This window comes from Acomys russatus, chromosome 5 (genome assembly GCF_903995435.1).
Source record: "Acomys russatus chromosome 5, mAcoRus1.1, whole genome shotgun sequence".
Classification (NCBI taxonomy): Eukaryota; Metazoa; Chordata; class Mammalia; order Rodentia; family Muridae; genus Acomys; species Acomys russatus.
In genome coordinates this window covers 384,214-403,127 of record NC_067141.1, presented here as the reverse complement: position 1 = coordinate 403,127, position 18,914 = coordinate 384,214, and the positions used below count along the sequence as shown (strand labels likewise).

General features: G+C 40.4%; 1 protein-coding gene and 1 non-coding gene across 2 annotated transcripts in view; one reads left to right on the top strand and one right to left on the bottom strand.

Annotated features, from left to right (window-relative positions):
• Positions 1 to 533: 533 nt before the first annotated feature.
• Rexo5 (RNA exonuclease 5) overlaps positions 534 to 18,914 on the bottom strand; it is a 51,874-nt gene continuing 33,493 nt past the window's right edge. The window contains 14 exon segments of the mRNA XM_051147174.1: positions 534 to 850; positions 2,859 to 2,940; positions 6,342 to 6,369; positions 6,371 to 6,431; positions 6,433 to 6,452; positions 7,356 to 7,555; positions 7,742 to 7,771; positions 7,971 to 8,151; positions 9,545 to 9,637; positions 12,344 to 12,481; positions 12,620 to 12,724; positions 15,353 to 15,438; positions 15,583 to 15,690; positions 15,693 to 15,718. Coding sequence (XP_051003131.1) covers positions 811 to 850; positions 2,859 to 2,940; positions 6,342 to 6,369; positions 6,371 to 6,431; positions 6,433 to 6,452; positions 7,356 to 7,555; positions 7,742 to 7,771; positions 7,971 to 8,151; positions 9,545 to 9,637; positions 12,344 to 12,481; positions 12,620 to 12,724; positions 15,353 to 15,438; positions 15,583 to 15,690; positions 15,693 to 15,718 — 1,198 coding nt within the window. The 3' untranslated portion in view covers positions 534 to 810.
• LOC127190235 (U2 spliceosomal RNA) lies at positions 12,899 to 13,081 on the top strand. Its single transcript, XR_007830735.1, has one exon. It is a non-coding gene; the product is annotated as a U2 spliceosomal RNA (small nuclear RNA).

The window sequence follows — 18,914 nt, the reverse complement described above, 5'->3', positions numbered from 1 at the left end:
ACAAAAGGACACCGTATTTGATCCACAGAAGCTCTTAAAAAGTCAACATGAAAAAAGTTGGCTTTGCAACAGAACAAGCAATAGATGTTTACCACCCATTGAAGGAAGTCTGGCCAAAATGTTTCTGAAAAAGTTGAATGTCAATCTAAATGGTATTCCAGAAAACAGTAATTGAAACTTATTCTTTAATGGATCATACAAGCAAAGATTTGAGACAGATTATGATGGCCAACAGTAAAAATCTTTCTGTAGTTAAAAGAACTATTAATATTGCATTAATACAGTAGCTTTTCTTAAAAAACACCTGCCGAGAATGTATGTGCAAAAATAATCTGCAGCTTCAAAATCAACAAAGTAGTATTTTAGAAATTATGAGTTATATTATCACATGCAGCTATTTAAAAAATAGTACTAAGATAGTAAAATATTGGCAGTCATTGATTCTGAGTAGCTGGAAGTGTCTTTGAAATTTTAAATGTATGCTGTTTCCTATCTTATAAGAAGTCATTTTCAGAGGGGCAAGGAAATAAAAATAAGTGTGGCTTAGTGTTCTGAACAACCCCAATATAAGCACAGGAGTGCAAACCCAAACTGAGAGTTCTGTAAAAACCTCTTGGGTTGCCTTTTCCCCAAGGCAGCATTGGCTGTCTAGAAGGGTGTGGGAGGAACAATGCACAAATGCACTTATGAATGGAATGTGTGTTTTGCAAGAGGCCAAGTTGGCAGCTTTGGTTTCCAAAAGGTGGGAGCATCAGCTGGAAGAACACAGTGTGCAGAATTCTCAGAGGCTTGTGGGCCATGTCCATTTCTTCAGTTCTGCAGTTGGGGCTCGGGGAAACCTTCATCCATCCTGAAGGAAATAGCCTTTTGAGTCTTAGGAGCTAGAGGAGTGCCCTAGGTTCAGAGAGCTTTAATAGCTTCTTGCAACAGTTTGCAAAATTCCATTTGCCACTTACTGAATACTTAGGCTGGACTTTTGCTAATTTAACCTTCCTAACAACCATGAAGTAGGTTAAGATCTTCCATTCTAAACAGGGTCTCATAGGAAAATAGTTCTTGACATTTTCTACGAACTGGAACTCTGAAGTCTCATACTTAAAAGTAGGTGTTTACTAGCCCTGTACAGCTGTGGGGTCAGAATGACCCAAATACACAGCAACAGAGCTGAAGTTCTAATACACCATGTTCACAAGAGGCACTGTCTTTCAGGACAGAAGCCTCGAGGGGTAGGTAATCAGTTGAGCCCCAGCTGGAAAGGAAGCTTAAGTGAGCACAATGCAAGTTTCCTCCTGCAGAGGGGCTCCAGGAAACAGTGTCATGACCTCAAATCAAACTCCCGTACTTGGTTTCACTTAGGGCCCAGTCTTACACAGGCTATATTTTAAAGGTTAAACACTGCCCTAAGTGCCCAGCACCAAAGTTTCAGAATTCTCTTTTTCCCTAACTATGAAGCAAGTAATGATGCAGCTTTTGTTTTTTGAAAGCAGGGCTTCACTATGTAGCCTTGGTGGACTGGAACTCACTATGCAGACAGATTTGGCTTTCAAACTCAGATCCACTTGCTTTTGCCTCCAGAGTGCATGCACCACCAAGCCTGCCTGTTTTGTTTGTTTTAAATAGAACCTTACATATCAAAGCATTTTGTAAAACATGATTTTCCAGTTCTACTACTTAGAAGTACTATCAACATCCTGGCACATAGTATTCCAGGCTTGGTTCCAATGCTATGCATAGCTTTGTATATTTCCCCTATACAACAGGAATCAAAACTATAAAACTGCTCTTTAGCCCTACACATGCACAACTATGACTCAACTTCATCTATCTCCACAGTAAATTCTGAAAGCTAGATGAGATGGCAAATGCTTTCCATCCCAGAAGGCAAAGAGGTGGATCTCTCGAGTTTGAGACCAGCATAATCTACATAGTGAGACCCTGTTTCAAAAAGCCACATAATTCTATAAGATACCAGCGTCTCTATTCCTGAACTAATAGTATTTAGCTTAAATTGAACAACCTAATTTTAAAAAGCTAGGATTTGAAGGGATGCATGGGCACACTCATACCTTTGTAAGAACCCCGTGGTGTCTACTTTGTGCACTTTTTTTTTTTTTTTGGATAAGCATCTCATTACCCTTCTTCATGTGAAATTGTAGGATCTGAGCATACAAAGCAAGGTTTTTTGTGTGACACTTTCTCTGGAGCAGTTAGTATCTACAAAATTAGGAATTGTGGACCTGTGCTCCAGCTTTCCGACAGTGTTACCAGTCAGAGTCACTTTCTAACTGTTTTCTGCATTTGAAGCTTCCATTTCCAAGTGGCGCCCTGGTCTGATGGGGACACCTGCTGGTGAAGAGTGATGGCTGCAGCTGTATCCCAAGAAGGAGGGATTCCCAAACATGGGATTAAAAGTGGGTTTTGACTACAAAGCTAAGAGTCTCGCTGTCTTTGCTCTTGTCAATGTACACTTTAGCCTCTCTTTACCTTTATGACAGATGCCAAGGAGTCAACAGTTCAGCAGTTGACTCCTGATAGAAATTTGACAAACTAGCTGGATTTCTTCTATTGTCTTCTCAGTATATGCCATCTCATGGTAGTGCTACAGGAACCAATCTCTACCTGTATAAACAAACTCAGACACAAAGAACTCATTTCCTCCTCACTATGTCTTAGGAGGACATGTTTTTAATTTTGTATATTTATTGAAATTTTGAACATGACAATATACTTTGGCTGGTATCTCCACTTTTCACCAAAGCTGTCTGCAAGATAGACAGCTTGCCCTCATCTTGAAAGGCTGTAGTATAGTCATACTTCCTGTGTGTGAAATGGCACTTGGAAAGCATGAGAAGACTCACACTCCCATGCTTGGGTTGTCACTCTCCTCTTCCTCTTTTATTTTCATCAGTCCTAGGCCAGGGTGTGATCCGAAAGTGCTGCAATAAGTAAAGAATAGAGACATGTTTTACCTATAGGGATAAATGCATGGGATGAAGTTTTTAAGTAGGCATGTGCCATACACTAAGGCAGGTTTATGGAAAGCTGCGTGCTGGAGGGGGTACTCAGTGAAGAAGCCTGATTCATATCCTAGCTTTGGTGCTTAAGAGATGACATATGTCAAGCCTTATTTTTTTTTCAAATATAAGACTCTAAGACATTTAAGTTACAATGTCATGAAGTTTTAAAGAAGCATGGTAAGAACCAGTATTCACTGGGCACTTACTACAAATCAAGTATGGGCAGTTTTAAACACTTGATAAGCAGCTCAACGATACAAGTATTCATTTTCAAAGCAAAGAAACAGGCTCAGATATAACTTGTTTAAGGCATACAGTGGCAAGTAGCCAGATTTCAGTAATGAAAATCTCCCCTCTGAGTCCTTAGAAACTAGTGTTAGCCTTTTCATTTTAAGACTTTGTTAGTACTATCTGAAAAACTTTATAATACTACTTCTTTAACAGTGCATGTCACTGGAGAGTGCTTACAACTGAGGAGCCATCTAATACCCGTTGCTTCACTGCCACCTTTTTATGAATGTGTCTGAGAGAGCTGAGGGAGCTCTTTGATGCAAGACAGGCAGAAAATAACAGACTGTTAACCTGCTGTGTAGTAAGTACTAGCCTTTTATGCATGGCTCTGGAGCCAGATCATTGTGGTTCAAATCTTCTAGATAAACTTACTAGTTGTATGACCTTGGTAAGTTAACTTAAAACAGGCATTATGGCCACATTTGTACTCAATACAGATTTGAATAATTTTTTTCTGACAGAGTCTGTGTATGTAGCACAATATTTATTCAGGGTTTGGCAGAGTCCCATGTGCTCACCCAGTCTAGTGAGTCTCCAAGATCCTTGCCCGCCTGCATCATGCCAAATCTAGGGGCCTAGAGTGGACAAAACATTCTCTGCACTGGCCCAGTCTGTTGAGTCTCCAGGATTCTTCTTACCTGTACCATCTTCAACTTCTCTGCCTTGGTATCCTGTGTCCTGGCTGAGTCTGATGAGTATCTTGAAAGCTCACCTACCTGCCATGTTTGTAAGCCTCAGGCCCACCTTTAGTGATACAGCCTATACTCTGGCTTAGCCTGGTGAGTACCCAAGACTCTGGCTCACCCAACAGCCTCCAGCCCGTCTACATTTTTTGATCACCACTGAACTGGAATCACCCTTGTTCATCCACTCCAGAAATCAACATTGAGTATCTGAAGGATTGACTAGCAACCCTTGATACCTGATCTGAAATCAGGTTGTTGGGCAACAACAAAATCAAAACAAAACTTCCAGTCAACAGAGGCAGCCTAGAATCAGACATACGACGAACAAAAATGTCTCCATGACCAAGTCACATTGCCAAAACACAAATATGAAAGGACAAGACATTATGTCCCCTCAGAACTCACCAGCCCTATAGAAACATTCTCCAATACAAACTACCCAGAGGATCACAGGACAGTACTAGAACAATCATAAACACCATCAAAGACTTACAGAAGATAACAATAACAACTCAAGTGAACTTACAGAGGATAAGAATAAATCCAGGAAAATACAAATATGTGGCTGAATGAAATGAAAAGACAGTTTAAGATCTGAAAACCAAATTCAGTAAAGAGGTAGCTATAATGAAACAGGAAAAGTAACCGAATTAGGAAACTCAGGGGAAAGCCTTTCCACAAGGGATCAAGCAGATAATATTAGGAGCTGAAATTAAAGGAGAGGGATGAAGGATGAAGAGATGGTGATTATGAGCATTTACTGCTCTTGGAGAGGCTCCAAGTTCAGTTCTTTGTACCTACATCAAGTAGCTCCAGGGGATCGGCTACTCTCTTTTGGCGCTGACACTCACACTCATGTGACACACGCACAAACTCACATATATACACATTAAAAGAATTTGACCATGCAAACAAAGAATTACAAAACTATATGAAAGGAATATAAAGAACTGTGGGACAACATGAAAAGACCAAATCTAGCCAGGTGTGCTGGCACATGCCTTTAATCCCAATAGCCAGGACTATGGGGAGAGAGCCTGTTTCAAAAGAAAACACAGAAAAAGACAAAATCTACAAATTGTAGGCATAGATGAAGGACAGAAAGCCCAAGTCAACAGCACAGACCAGAACTTCAACAACTTCCCCCCAAATTAAGGTGATGTTACTCAAACATATAGCCCACAGTGGCCGAGGTTTCTTAAGTAGCCAAGGCTGGCCTTAAACTCCTTATTCTCCTGTCTCTACCTCCCAAGTGCTGAGATTACAGGTATGCAGTACTAAATCTAGCTTTTTACATTAAAACAACACAGTTTGAGGTGGCAAGGTGGCTCAATGGGTGAAGGCATTTACCAATGACTGATGATCTGAGCACATGTATGCACCTCCCCCCAAGATCAATGAATAAGTATAATAAAGAAAAATACTCCAAAAAGCACCCCCTCACACATATTTTAGAACTTAACATTACTTTTTTTTTTTTTTTTTAAAGATTTATTTATTTATGACGCATACAGTGCTCTGTCTGCATGTACACCTGCAGGCCAGAAGAGGGCATTAGATCTCATTATAGATGGCTGTGAGCCACCATGTGGTTACTGGGAATTGAACTCAGGACCTCTGGAAGAGCAGCCAGTGCTCTTAACCTCTGAGCCATCTCTCCAGCCCCTTAACATTAATTTTTTAAAAAGTAAAGTATCATACTTTATGTTTTGGGGGGAAAATCACTGATTTACTACAAATTCCTCTTAAGAGAATTTTGCTTTCAGACATGTTTTCACAATGTAGTTTAGGACTGGCTCTGAACTCATAATCTTGCTTTAATCTCCCAAATGCTGGGATTATAGATCTGTACCATCTTCCCAGTTTAGACCCATAATGAGTAAATAGCTTGGTCACTTGTTAAAATATATGTAATAGGAGCTAGAATCAGATCCACACACTGCCTCTTTCAGTATTTGTTAGGCTTAAAATTAGACATTTTTAAGTTGCTTTGCCTACGAAGCAGAGATGCCAGTGAGGTTTGAAAGAACAGGGAAGTCAAGAACATACTTTTGATATATGAGGCGGGTAGGCCTGATCACAGCTAAGCCTGAGCCCTGTGTTGGGACACCTTGCCCTTCTGTTGTCACATTAGGTACCTATTTCTTACTTCAGGTTAGAGGACCTAAGGCTCTGAAAGGGGATGTGCTGCATCAGAAGGACCAATAAGTTTAAACATAAAAGTAAAATAGGAATGTATGTCTCCTTTTTAGAACTATGGTAAGAACTCATGTAAACCCTCATTGTGTGCCTGAACATCATTCAATTAAAGGTCTTTCCTTGAGCCAGATTTCAGGGATCAGATCATGGGTTCTTGGCAGTAGGATGACACAGAGGGGTGCTTGGGCTCAGGCTGTGGTAGAGCTTTTCAATCCTCTGGCTCCAGTGCCAGGGTATCTGGGTGGTTTGCCTTCAGAGTCTAGGACCAAAGTCGCAAGAGAACTCTTAGCCTCTAGTTCACCTTTAGAGGAGCTGGAGTTACTTTCCCAGGTTCTAAAACTACAGGGAGCTCTGGAATAAAATATGTCTGAAACTCTAGCCCACTCGCCAGACTTCAAGTGGCTCAGGATCTCTGTGGCAGAGGGAGCTGCTGTTGACTCTGTTGAGTGGATCTTCCAACAGGGCCCTGAGATTGGGAGCTGTACACTGATGAGGTTCCCTGCCTGGCCTTTGCTATTAAGGGTCTCTGTGACCAGGGATGAGCCAAGAACCAGCTCTAACCTCTGCCTCTCATCTGCTTAGGATGACACTACAGCAAGGCTTCCTAAGCTTTAGAGCAGCCTTCCTTCTCTACTCTTCTATGTATGCCTCCTTTATGCATACATTTCCTTCAAAATGAGTCAATTTTTGCTTTTAATTTTGCCTAATCTCATGTCTGACATGTTTGAACAGTTCAATATAAGTCCTAAGTTTAAGTGGAGACAACAATAAAAGTCTACCTATGACAGCCAGAGTTTACCTTGTACATGAACCACACTCTGGGACACCCTGAACTAGATCTCCAAAGACTTACTCAGCTCTCCAATCTCCCACACTGGTCCTTCCAAGTTTCTTACAGAACCATTTTGAAAAATAAAAATGGGATTTTAGTGGTTATCAAACAGGCAAAAGTATGTGAGCTCTGAGAGAAGAACAAATATGGCCAGGGCTGGAGGAGGCTGGAGAGTGACATAAGATGGGTGTGGGGCCAGGACAGGAAAAACAAACAAAGGCTTCAAGGGTATAGTGTCAAGAAGTAAGCCTTTCCTACCTGCTCCAGAGGCAGAAGGCCAGAAACCCAAGCAGCTACCTTCCCCACTGACCCCAGGACACAGTCACTTACCTGGAGTACATGAAAGGACAAGAGAGGAGATACAATCCGAAGCCCCATAGGCATTGCTGGGTCAGGATATATGTCCTTAAGTCATGCATGAAGGTGCCTGGGGGTTAGGGCATGTCTGCCTTTCAACTTCCAATCCTTGCCTTTGAGAATTTCAAGGGCTACCTGAGCACTGAAACTCTGAAAACAAGAAAAATCCCAACCTGTGTTATTGAGGACCAGGAAAACAGATCAATAGATAAGTTAAGTCATGGGTATAGGATAGAATTAGACGCTCTAGCCTAGGCTACTCTAGGAGAGTTTGACTGGTGAATCCCTTCTCTGATCTCATGTTATCACCATCTTCAATCTCTTTCAAGAGTTTTATACATTTAATAGTATCGACTCACTCAAGAAACAGTAGTTTTTTTTTACTTCTACTTCTTTTTTTTAAAGATTTATTTATTTATTATTATGTATACAGTACCCTGCGTGTAGGCTGGAAGAGGGCATCATATCATATTACAGATGGTTTTGACCCACCATGTGGTTGCTGGGAATTGAACTCAGGACCTTTGGAAGAGCAGGCTGTGCTCTTAACCACTGAGCACCACCATCTCTCCGGCCCTTGCGTTCTACTTTTAACATCTTTAGACAGGATCACAGCTTCCAGGCCGGGAAAGAGGTTGGCTCCAACAGGTGTTCTTTAAGTTTCCCTTATTCCAGCCACATATATAGTACCTTGGTTCTCAGAATCTTGCTCTAGCTCATTCACAAGCATGTCACACTCCAAGGTGAGTTCTTTCACAAGCCTGTGCACCTAACCAAGGAAAGATGGTGTTAGTGGTACAAAGTCACCATTTTAACTAACCCTTAGTCATGCTGTACATCAATAAGTTAATTTTGCAGCTTCTTAATCCATGCAGAGGCCAATAAGTGCTTCACAGAACCAATTATGGATTTAACTGATAGACACAAAATTATAAATACATGTTTCCATATATATTTTCTCCAGTTTTCTGCTTCCTCCCTCCATTGAAATTTAACTAGAACAAAAAGAATTTCACAAGTACCACCATCTTACCTCCTTCAAAGCTAAAGGAATGGGCAGACTAGAATAGCCACTCAGAACAAGCCATTCAGGGATAAGGATAATTAATAAGGAATACAATGAAGATCCTATGCTAGGCCAGACTGATTTTTATAAACAACTTAATTGAGTCTTTTTTAATTTTAATTAACTTTTAATATAATTTTATTTAACTTTTTGGGGTTTTTTTTGAGACACCATATAACTTTAAAAAAATTTTTTTATTAATTTATTCATATTACATCTTGATTGTTAGCCCTTCCCCTGTTTCCTCCCATTCCTCCCTCCCTCCCACTTCCCCCTTCTCCCCTCCCCTATGTCTGTGATTGAGGGAGACCTCCTCCCCCTATATACGCTCTTAGAATATCGAGTCTCTTCTTGGTAACTAGCTATCCTTCCTCTGAGTGCCGCCAGGCCTCCCCATCCAGGGGACATGGTCAGAAAAGGGGCACCAGAGTTTGTGTGAGAGTCAGATCTCACTCTCCACTCAACGGTGGAGAATATCCTGTTCATCGGCTAGGTCTGGGTAGGGGTTCTAAGCTTACTGCCTATATTCTCCTTGGCTGGTGCCTTAGTTTGAGGAGGACCCCAGGACCCAGATCTGCCTGTCATAAAGTTCTTCTTGTAGGTTTCCAGGACCCTGTGGATCCTACTATTTCCCCATTCTTACATGCTACTCTCGCCTAAAGTCTCAATAGGATGTCCTCTCCTCTGACCCACTTTCTTGGTAAGTAAAGTTTATATATAAGCGAGTATATACCATTTGCCTCTTTTTGCTTCTGGGTGAACTCACTCATTATGATAATTTCTAGATCAATCCATTTGTCCACAAATTTCGGGAATTCCTTGTTCTTAATAGCTGAGTAGTATTCCACAGTGTAAATGTACCACCGTTTCTTAGTCCATTCTTCTACTGAGGGACACTTAGGCTGTTTCCATGTTCTGGCTATTATGTAAAAAGCAGCTATGAACATGGTTGAGCATATGTCCCTGTTGTGTGGTAGGCCATTTTATATTGAGTCTTAACTGAAGGTATTTATTACACTGTTCCATGCCAGGGCATCTCCAGAGTGTCCCAACAGACAGGCTGTGGTAAACCTTGCCTAGACTTCAGCCACCCTACCCGGATATAGGAACCTTCTACCAGAGTGCCATTCATGGTCTCTATAGCCAGCTGAGCAGCTTCCTGGACTTCATACTGTATAAAAAAGTAAGGCTGCAGAAAGAAAAAGTTATTTTGCCATTGTTACTTTACAACTCAAACTACTAACAGGAGGGGCTGGGAAGGGACCCAAACCACAATGGATGCCCTTTTATGTGATAGGCCAGACAGGCAATGAGTTCCAGATTGTTATTCAACTTTAAGTGAAATCATCAAAGTCCAGGAATTGGTTTTCAGAGAGTAACTTTAATGTTTTCCCCTAGAAATGTCTATTTTTATATTATTTCTCTTTTTTACACATATATTTATATTATTATACATATATACAATAAACTACATATAATAAGAAGAACCATGAAACAATCAGGAATCATATTAATGTTACATTCATAGTGTTTTGGCTATTTGTATTTGGCAGCCTTGGCGAAAACATCTTTCTTATCTTGGTGTGTCTAAAATTCTGAATGTAAATCAATCTCTATCATATCTCTATCAACTTAAAACATCTACCTAGACCTAAAAACACCTTAACCCCTAAACAATTAAGCATAATTATAAAACTAAATTATCTGGTCTTCAACCCCATCAGAGACTTGTGAAGGAATAAAACTAATTACCTGAGTAAACAGGATGATACTACAAAGAAAACTAGCAAATTCATCACTATCTAACTTGATCTTCATATTTATTACAAAACACTAAGGTCATTCATGTTTGTCACAGGCAGGGATTCTCAGATGTCTCTTTAACTTGGTTTTTAGACAGAGAGCTTTCCAATCTTCCACTGGATAGGCTACAGCTTCAAATTATCTGCCTATGACTCACAGGACCTAGAGCACTATAATCATCAGAGCACACATCACCATGGAGAAAACCCCGCCTATAGAAAAGTTTTATGAAAAAATTATTTTGGACAATTTCTTGCAAATGACACCAAAGGCAAGTAGCAAAGGAGAAAATAAGGACAAGCTGGATTTCATCAAAATTAAAAGGTTTTACACATTAAGACTACTGAATTGTAAAAGGCAGCCTACAAGATAGGAAAAATATGTACAAGCCACAAATCTAATAAGAGATTGATACTCAAAAATTATAGGGAGTTTTGGTTTGGAATGATAAAGATTATAGAGAAGAGTGGTCATGATGGTAGATAATATCAATGTTCTTAATGCAAGCTTATAGGGTTAGAAATATAAATTCCATATTATGGGTATTATACAAAAATGACATCAAAACGGTACAGGAAGACATAACTGGTTATATTCTTGCCACAAAGTTCCCAATTCCAAGTCTATTCTCAGAGATAATATCTATATTTTTATCTATAAGAACAAAAAGTCCTTGTTTTTACTTCATTTTTATGTTATTATAGTACCAAGTTTTGAGTTTCCTCAGTTCCACATTTTAAAACTTAAAAAAAAAAAAAAAAAGAAGTGGTATTTTCTCCTACTCCTTTACTTGGCTGATTCAGCCTTCCCACTCGGTGGGGGGGCCTCCATCATTACTACTTACTATATAATATTCTACACCTATCTCTTTCTTCTTGGAGAAAAAGTCTTGTTGTGTAGGTCTGGCTGACTGAGAACTAGATAAGGCTGACCTCTACTATGCAGAGGTCTCCATATGCTACCATATCCAGCTTCTATAGATATAGTTATGCTGTTTCTAGTTTTAATCCTTGTCATCTTTCATGTTTATGCTATTCCTTCAGGTGTTGGCTTTAATCATTTATCTACTTATGATAAGCTGTATGACCATAAAGATTGAAATTTAATTATTAAGTCCTTTGAACTACATAAATTTTAAGATATGTAAGTATTTAAATAACTAAAAAAGTATTTTATTGAAATAGATCTAAATAATTAAAATCCTTAAGAACATTTATGTAAATAAAAATCCAATATACACAATTTAATCCAAGAGAGTAGGGAATTAAAAAAGAAAAACAAGCCAGCAGTATTCTGACAATATACTAAGTAAAAATTTTTTTTTTCGAGAGAGAAAGACAGAGACAGAGACAGACAGAGACACACAGAGAGAGACAAAGAGAGAGACAGAGACAGACAGATAGACAGAGACAAAGAGAGAGAGACAGAGACACACAGAAAGACAGACAGAGATAGAGAGAGAGACAAAGACAGAGAGAGACAAAGAGAAAGAGAATACAGTACATGGAGGCATACACCTATAATCCCAGCTATAGGTCTGGGGTTTGATTCCCCTGGTGCTGGTTGTGAGCTGCCTGATCTGGATGCTAGGAGTCGAACTCAGGTCCTTCAGAGGAGCAATACATGCTCTTAACCATTGAACCACCCCTCCAGCCCCTCCACCCACTATTCTTTTTTAAATTATATTTTATCATTTAAAGGTGATGTCACAATCAGAAGGCACAAAAGCTATATTCAAACAACATGTAATTATTGTTGTTTTTGAGACACCAACTCTCTCTGTAACCCCGGCTGTTCTGGAACTCTCTATGGAGACCAAGCTGGCCTTAAACTCACATATATCCTCCTGCCTCTACCTCCTGGAGTTCTGAAATTAAAGGCATGTGCTACCATGCCTGACTTCAGCTGACATATTTTTGACTAGCCTACATAAGACCTGGAAAAACTGATTATATATGGGTCAGCTACTATTCCCATCAGATAGAGGTGGAGACAATCAAGCTCACTTCACTGATTTGTTAGCTGCACAGCCACACAATCATCTGGTTTTTCTAAGCAAGATCAAAATCTCAATTTTCTCATCTCATCTTACCTAATAAGTTTCAAGAACAAGAGTTATAGACTGTACTGTGCCTAAGCTGTTAAATATCTTCTTCAGAGTCCTGACATTGAAATTTTTGATAAATGGTCCAGCATACACAGATGACATCTCTGCCCACTTGGTCTTCATCTGTAGGAAAGACAACAGAATTAAGAGGTAGATGTGAAATAATATGGAGAAAAGGATGTTAATTTAATCAAGTGTGCATTACTTTTCTTAATGAAGAGAGGCTGTAAGTTACCAAACAATTCAGAAGAATCCACTTACTATTTTCTTTATCTCCTCAGTGCAAATGGATGAAAAAGAATCAAAGAACAACTGCACAATGTTGAAGGGAAACAAGGGAACTTCCACCCTGGCTTGCTCAAGTACCTCAGGAGAACAGACAGTATAGACTGCATGAGTTAGGAACCCAGTACTTACTCAACTCCCTCCAGGAGCCACAATGATATAAACAATAGTTGCTTTTTGCTCATACCTCTAAGCAATTCCAGGTCTAGAGAACAATGGCAACAGCACACAGTATCCTAGAAAAGCCATTAGATTACTGCTTCTTGGCCTTTTGGCTGAGACCCAGCATAGTAACTGTCCTTGCCTGTTTAGGAGGCTGTGTTCTCTGCCCAAGAACAACATACAAAACAAATTCCTGAAGCAGGGATATGGAAGCTTGTTACATCAACTTCACACATCAGCCTGGCACTGTGGAACCTGAGGAACAATGCAGCCCTTCTAGGAATATAAACCTTGCCTGCAGCAGGCCTGGAGGCCCAGGATTCTAATCTCAACCTCATAGAGGCTGAGGATTGCAAATTCAAGACCAGGCTATGGACTGATTTCACAGCCCGGCTGGGCAACTTAGTGAGACTCTTTATCAAAATAAAAAGGGCTGTGGATATGGCTTAGTGGAACAGCTCTTTTTTTTTTTTTTTTTTTTTTTGGTTTTTCGAGACGGGGTTTCTCTGTGTAGCCTTGGCTGTCCTGGACTCACTTTGTAGACCAGGCTGGCCTTGAACTCACAGTGATCTGCCTGCCTCTGCCTCCCGAGTGCTGGGATTAAAGGCGTGCGCCACCACGCCTGGCTGGGAACAGCTCTTACCATACACAAGAAGGTATCTAGTATCACACAAAAGCCATATAGATAATATATAACACACATGACCCATATTTTAAATGTTACCGAGTTATTTTTACACAACGTTCAAATTACTTGCAAGAAATAAATTCCAACAGAGGCTCCCATCATTACACATTGCTGCGAGTCAGTGAATAAAGAAAACAAAAACAAACAAAAAAGGAAGCTTATGAGAGTCATTGGTGGAAGGAGTATGTAGGGAGATGTGCATGAAAGAATTAGATGAAGTACAAAGCACCCCTAGAAAGAAAAAAGTCCAATTAAATGCAAATAATATTATAACTCTGCTATTCCATAACAACTAGCTACAAGCCTGGAAGCCAGAAAGCAGCATGAAATGTACAGAAAAAAAGGTGGTGCCCTTTGTAGATGGCAAAGATGAAGAAAATAAGTTAAATTAAAGCTCTTGCAGAGAGAAAGAGAGAGAGGACATATGCTAACCTTTCCTAACAATATTATAAAATCTTTTCTCCCTAGCACCATAAAATGTCTGAAACAAAGAAACACCCCCCCCCCCCCCGCAAGCCTCAAGTATTGAAAAGCAGAGGGGTGGGGTATATATGCCTTTAACTCCAACACTTGGGAGGTAAAACAAGCTAGTGAGGGCTGGAGAGATGGCTCAGAGGTTAAGAGCACTGACTGCTCTTCCAGAGATCCTGAGTTCAATTCCCAGCAACCACATGGTGGCTCCCAACCATCTATAATGTCATCTGGCCTGCAGGTGCACATGCAGGCAGAGCACTGTATACATAATAAATAAATAAATAAATAAATAAATAAATAAATAAATAAATCTTAAAAGAAAAAAAAAAAAACAAGCTAGGGAATGAGAAATGACACCACATTGTTTTGTGTTCCCATCTCCCTCTCTGAATTAACAGGGGCTTAATGGGAAGGCAACTTACCACTCCCAAGATTGTCTCTTGGAATTCAAAACAGTGTGCCTAATATTCTGGAGAACCTGGAGCTCCCTGAGAAACTGGTTTCTTCTCATCTGATTTGGAGAACTGACAGGACTAGAGGACTTGTTTAAAAATCATTAAAAATGATTACTATGTCACATTGGAAATATAGTTTCTCAGGAAGATGCCAAGAGGTATAAGAAATTATTGGCTTGGCCGAGTATAGTGGTGCACACCTTTAATCCCAGTACTCGGGAGGCAGAGGCAGGTGGATCGCTGTGAGTTTGAGGCCAGCCTGGTTTACAAAGCGAATCTAGGACAGCCAAGGCTACATAGAGCCTGTCTTGAAAAACCAACCAACCAACCAACCAACCAACCAACCAACAAACAAACAGTTATGGCCTGTAAAAAAGAGGCAGCAAAACAAACTGCCAAGAGAATTTGAGATAGTAAAAAAAACAAAAAACAAACAAACGAAAAAACCAAAAAACCAGAAATCTTGAAGTATAAGAGAAGCTTCATTAAGTAGTCCTTAAAACCAGAACTCATTAACAGCCCCACCACCACCTTTCTTTCTTATTTTTGGTTTTTTGAGACAGGGTTTCTCTGTGTAGCTTTGGCTGACCTGGACTCGCTTTGTAGACCAGGCTGTCCTCGAACTCACAGAGATCTGCCTGCCTCTGCCTCCCAAGTGCTGGGATCAAAGGCCTGCACCATCACCACCCGGCAACCTGGTAATTCTTGAATTTGGGACTCTTCTGCCTCAGCCTTCAGAATAGCTAGGATTACATGTCTACACTGTGAGGTCCAACTGTATTTCCTTAATTTCTTCATTTTATAAGAACTGGAGGGAGTAATGTCTATAAATTAAGAAAGACAACAGAGACTCAGTTGGATAATGTATACTAACTTACTGCAATCTTTCAGGACGACATTATAACATAAATAAACCTATTCCAAAGTAACTTTGGCTAAGAATCCTAACTTAAATCTTCTGCCCTGTTTTCCAATATAAAGCAATGAGGAATCAATAAGATATGGATGTATCATCTGAGGAAGAAGGAGAATGAATAGCATCTTATACTAAAGGAATAAACTGGAAGCATGGCTGGGAGTGGAGTCTAAGTTTTTATGCCTTTGATAAATGGAGCATGCTTTTGTACCAGAGAATAAAGTCTTAAAGCAGATACACATATTCAATAGTCTGAGATCCACATCTAGGGAGTGGCCCACTAACACGGCATCAGGAAGAAACAGTTCTCTTAGCAGATTCTGTATATATGTGAGTTTCGTTGTCAATGGATAATAATCTTCTTTGTGATTCCTGAAAAAAATTTTAATAAAGAGAGAGAAATAGACAAATTAAAATATCAGCTTTTCTCCAAGGAGGATCTTTGAAATATTATACTTAATATACACCTATTTTATAGAAAAAGCTGAAGATCCAAATAAGCAGAGGAAGTTAAAAAAAAAAATCCATTATGAGCAGCTAGAGGAGAACATGGGCGGTACTCTCCATGACGTAGACGTAGGGAAGGGCTTCGGAAGCAGGGCTCCATCTGCCCTAGAATAAGGCTAACAGTTGGCACATAGGACTTCATAAGACCTAAAAGTTTCTGCACAGCCAAGGAAACAATCAACCAGGTGACAAAGAAGCCCGCAGAATAAGTGAGAATCTCTGCAAGCAATATATCTGGCAAAGGTTTAATATCCATAATATATAAAGAATTCAAAAACTCCAAAGAATTAAAAAATAATAATAATAAACACCCCAAACAAATGACCCATTCAAAAAAATAGGCCAGGGACCTGAATTCTCAAGGAAGATAGAACTCAAAAGAAGAAAAAATAATGGCAAAGAAACATATCAAAATGTTCATCTGCCCTAGCAATTAGAGAAATACAAATCAAAATAACTTTGAGATTTCCTCTCACCTCAATCAGAATAGCAAAGATCAACAACAGACAACAAATGCTAGAGGAGATGTGAGGAAAGAGAAGCCTCATTCACTGTTGATGGGACTGCAGCTACTTCAGCCACTATTGAAATCAGTGTGGAGAATTCTCAGAAAGCTAAAAATAAACTCTCCATATGATCTAGATATACCACTCCTTAGAGTGTGCCCAAAGGATCTGACACCCTACTCTACAGACACTGGCTCAGCCACATTCATTGTTGCTGTATTCACAATATCTAGGAAATAGAAACAACCTAAATGCCCTACTACTGATGAATGGATAATGAAAATGAAAACTACGGAATACTATTCAGATGTAAAGAAAAATAAAATAATGAACTCTGCAGATAAATGGATGGAACCAGCATGCAGGCAGAGACACCTAGGGATCTGTCCCATGGAACAGATACCGGAAGGTTTATTCTTGTTTGCCTTTAACCTTCTTTCCCCCTTGTATAGGATAGTTGGGTTGTACAATAAAGTCTAATTGTTAAGAAACAGAGCCAACAGTTGCCCTTGGTTATCCCCTAAGATAAAGGGTCCCTATTGCTGAAGACACAGTGCACTTTAGAAACAGGGCCCAGAGGGCCCTGAGCTGAAACTGACCTGAATGCCCACTCCCTGAAGACTAGCTTTCATGTCATCAGAAGGCACTATGCAAACTTCCAAAGGAAGGAGAAAGTCAACAGTCCAAAGCAGCTATAAGGCCTATGAGCCACATCGCCAGCATGTCAAGACAGCCCTTTGAGTGCAGTAATGGCACATATACCTTGGTAGTAATCAACAGCTCTCTAATTGAACTTAAGACCCATTCAACAGGAGAGATACCATTCCTGCTACTGGAAACCTAGCCAATCAATCAGTGCTAAATGACGGCATTGGTTATTGGAGGAGAATCTACAACTACTAAGCTAGCATAATCAGAATAACTAAGATAAAAAACTGAAGTGACAGCATATGTGCATCCATTTTGGAAATCAATCTGGTGCTTTCTCAGAAAAATTCTCAAGACTCAGCTATACTACTCCTGGGTATATACCCAAAAGATGCTCCACCATATCAGGACAGTTGCTCAACTATGTTCATAGCAGCTTTATTTGTAATAGCCAGGATCTGGAAACAACCTAGATGTCCCTCAATTACAGAATGGATAAAGAAACTGTGGTAGGGCTGGAGAGATGGCGCAGATGTTAAGTGCACTGAGATTGCTCCTCTGGAGATCCTGAGTTCAGTTCCCAGCAACCACAAGGTGGCTCACACCCATCTATAATGCCCTCTTCTGGCCTGCAGGTGTACATGAAGGCAGAGCACTGTATATGAAAGAAAGAAAGAAAGAGAGAAAGAAAGAAGGAAAGAGAGAAAGACAGATGAACTGTGGTACCTTAACACAATGGAATACTTCTCAGCTGTTAAAAACAAAGAAATCAGGCAAATGGATAGAAGTAGGAAAGATCATCCTGAGTGAGATAGATATAGAAAGATATACATGGTATATACTCACTTATAAGTGGATTTTATCCATTCTATACAGGATAAACATACTACAATGCACAGACCCAAAGAAGACAAGTAACCAGGAGGATCCAAGGGAGGATACTCAAATCTTACCCAGAAGGGAAAATAGAATAGACAGAGGTAGTGAGTGGTTGAAGAGAGGGAACAAAGTAGGAGAGGAAACACAGAGAGATATGAGGGTAGAGGACAGACCTGGGGAGAGTGGGGTCAGGGGGACAAAAGGCCTGTAGAGAAACTGTAGCCAGAGGCATCTTTGTTCCCCGGAGGTTGGGGGTGGTATTGTTGGGGGGATGTGATATGAGAGAGACTCTAGCAGAGACTCCTAGTAGCAGGGGCCATAGAGAATGAAGAGGACACTCTCTAACTAGACAAGTCTCCTAGTAGAGGGAAGGGAACACAAACCCACTCACAAAAACTTCCGACAAAATTAACAATGCCCACAAAGATGCACAGGGATAAAGATAGAGCAGATACGGTGGAAATTGAGAGAAGAGCCAACCATTGCTTGGCCCAACCCAAGACCCACCCTTTGGGAGAGAACCAATCCCTGACACTGCTAGCGATACTCTGCTATGCCTGCAGACAGGAGCCTAGCAAAGTTGTCCTCTGAGAGGCTGCACCCAACGGCAGTGCAAAACAGATGCTGAGATTTCACAGCCAAACATTGGGCGATGTGTAGGGAGCCTTGTGGAAAAGGGGGTGGGGGTGGGGTGCGGTAAGGAGAAAAAGACCTGGAGGTGACAGAAGCTTCACAAGAAGACCAACAGGGTTCTGCACTTTGCCCTGTGGCGGTGGTGCCAGGCCGTGGAGTGGAGTCATGGCCAGTACAATGGTAGCAGTCGGGCTGACCATCACTGCAGCAGGATTTGCAGGCCATTATGTTTTACTAGCCATGAAGCATGTGGAGCCTCAAGCAAAACAAGTTTTTCAGAGCCTACCAAAATCTGCCTTCAGTGGTGGGTACTATAGAGGTAGATTTGAAACCAAATGACAAAACGGGAGGCAGCACAGATACTAGGTTTAAGCCCTACTGCCAATAAAGCTGGGGAGGATGG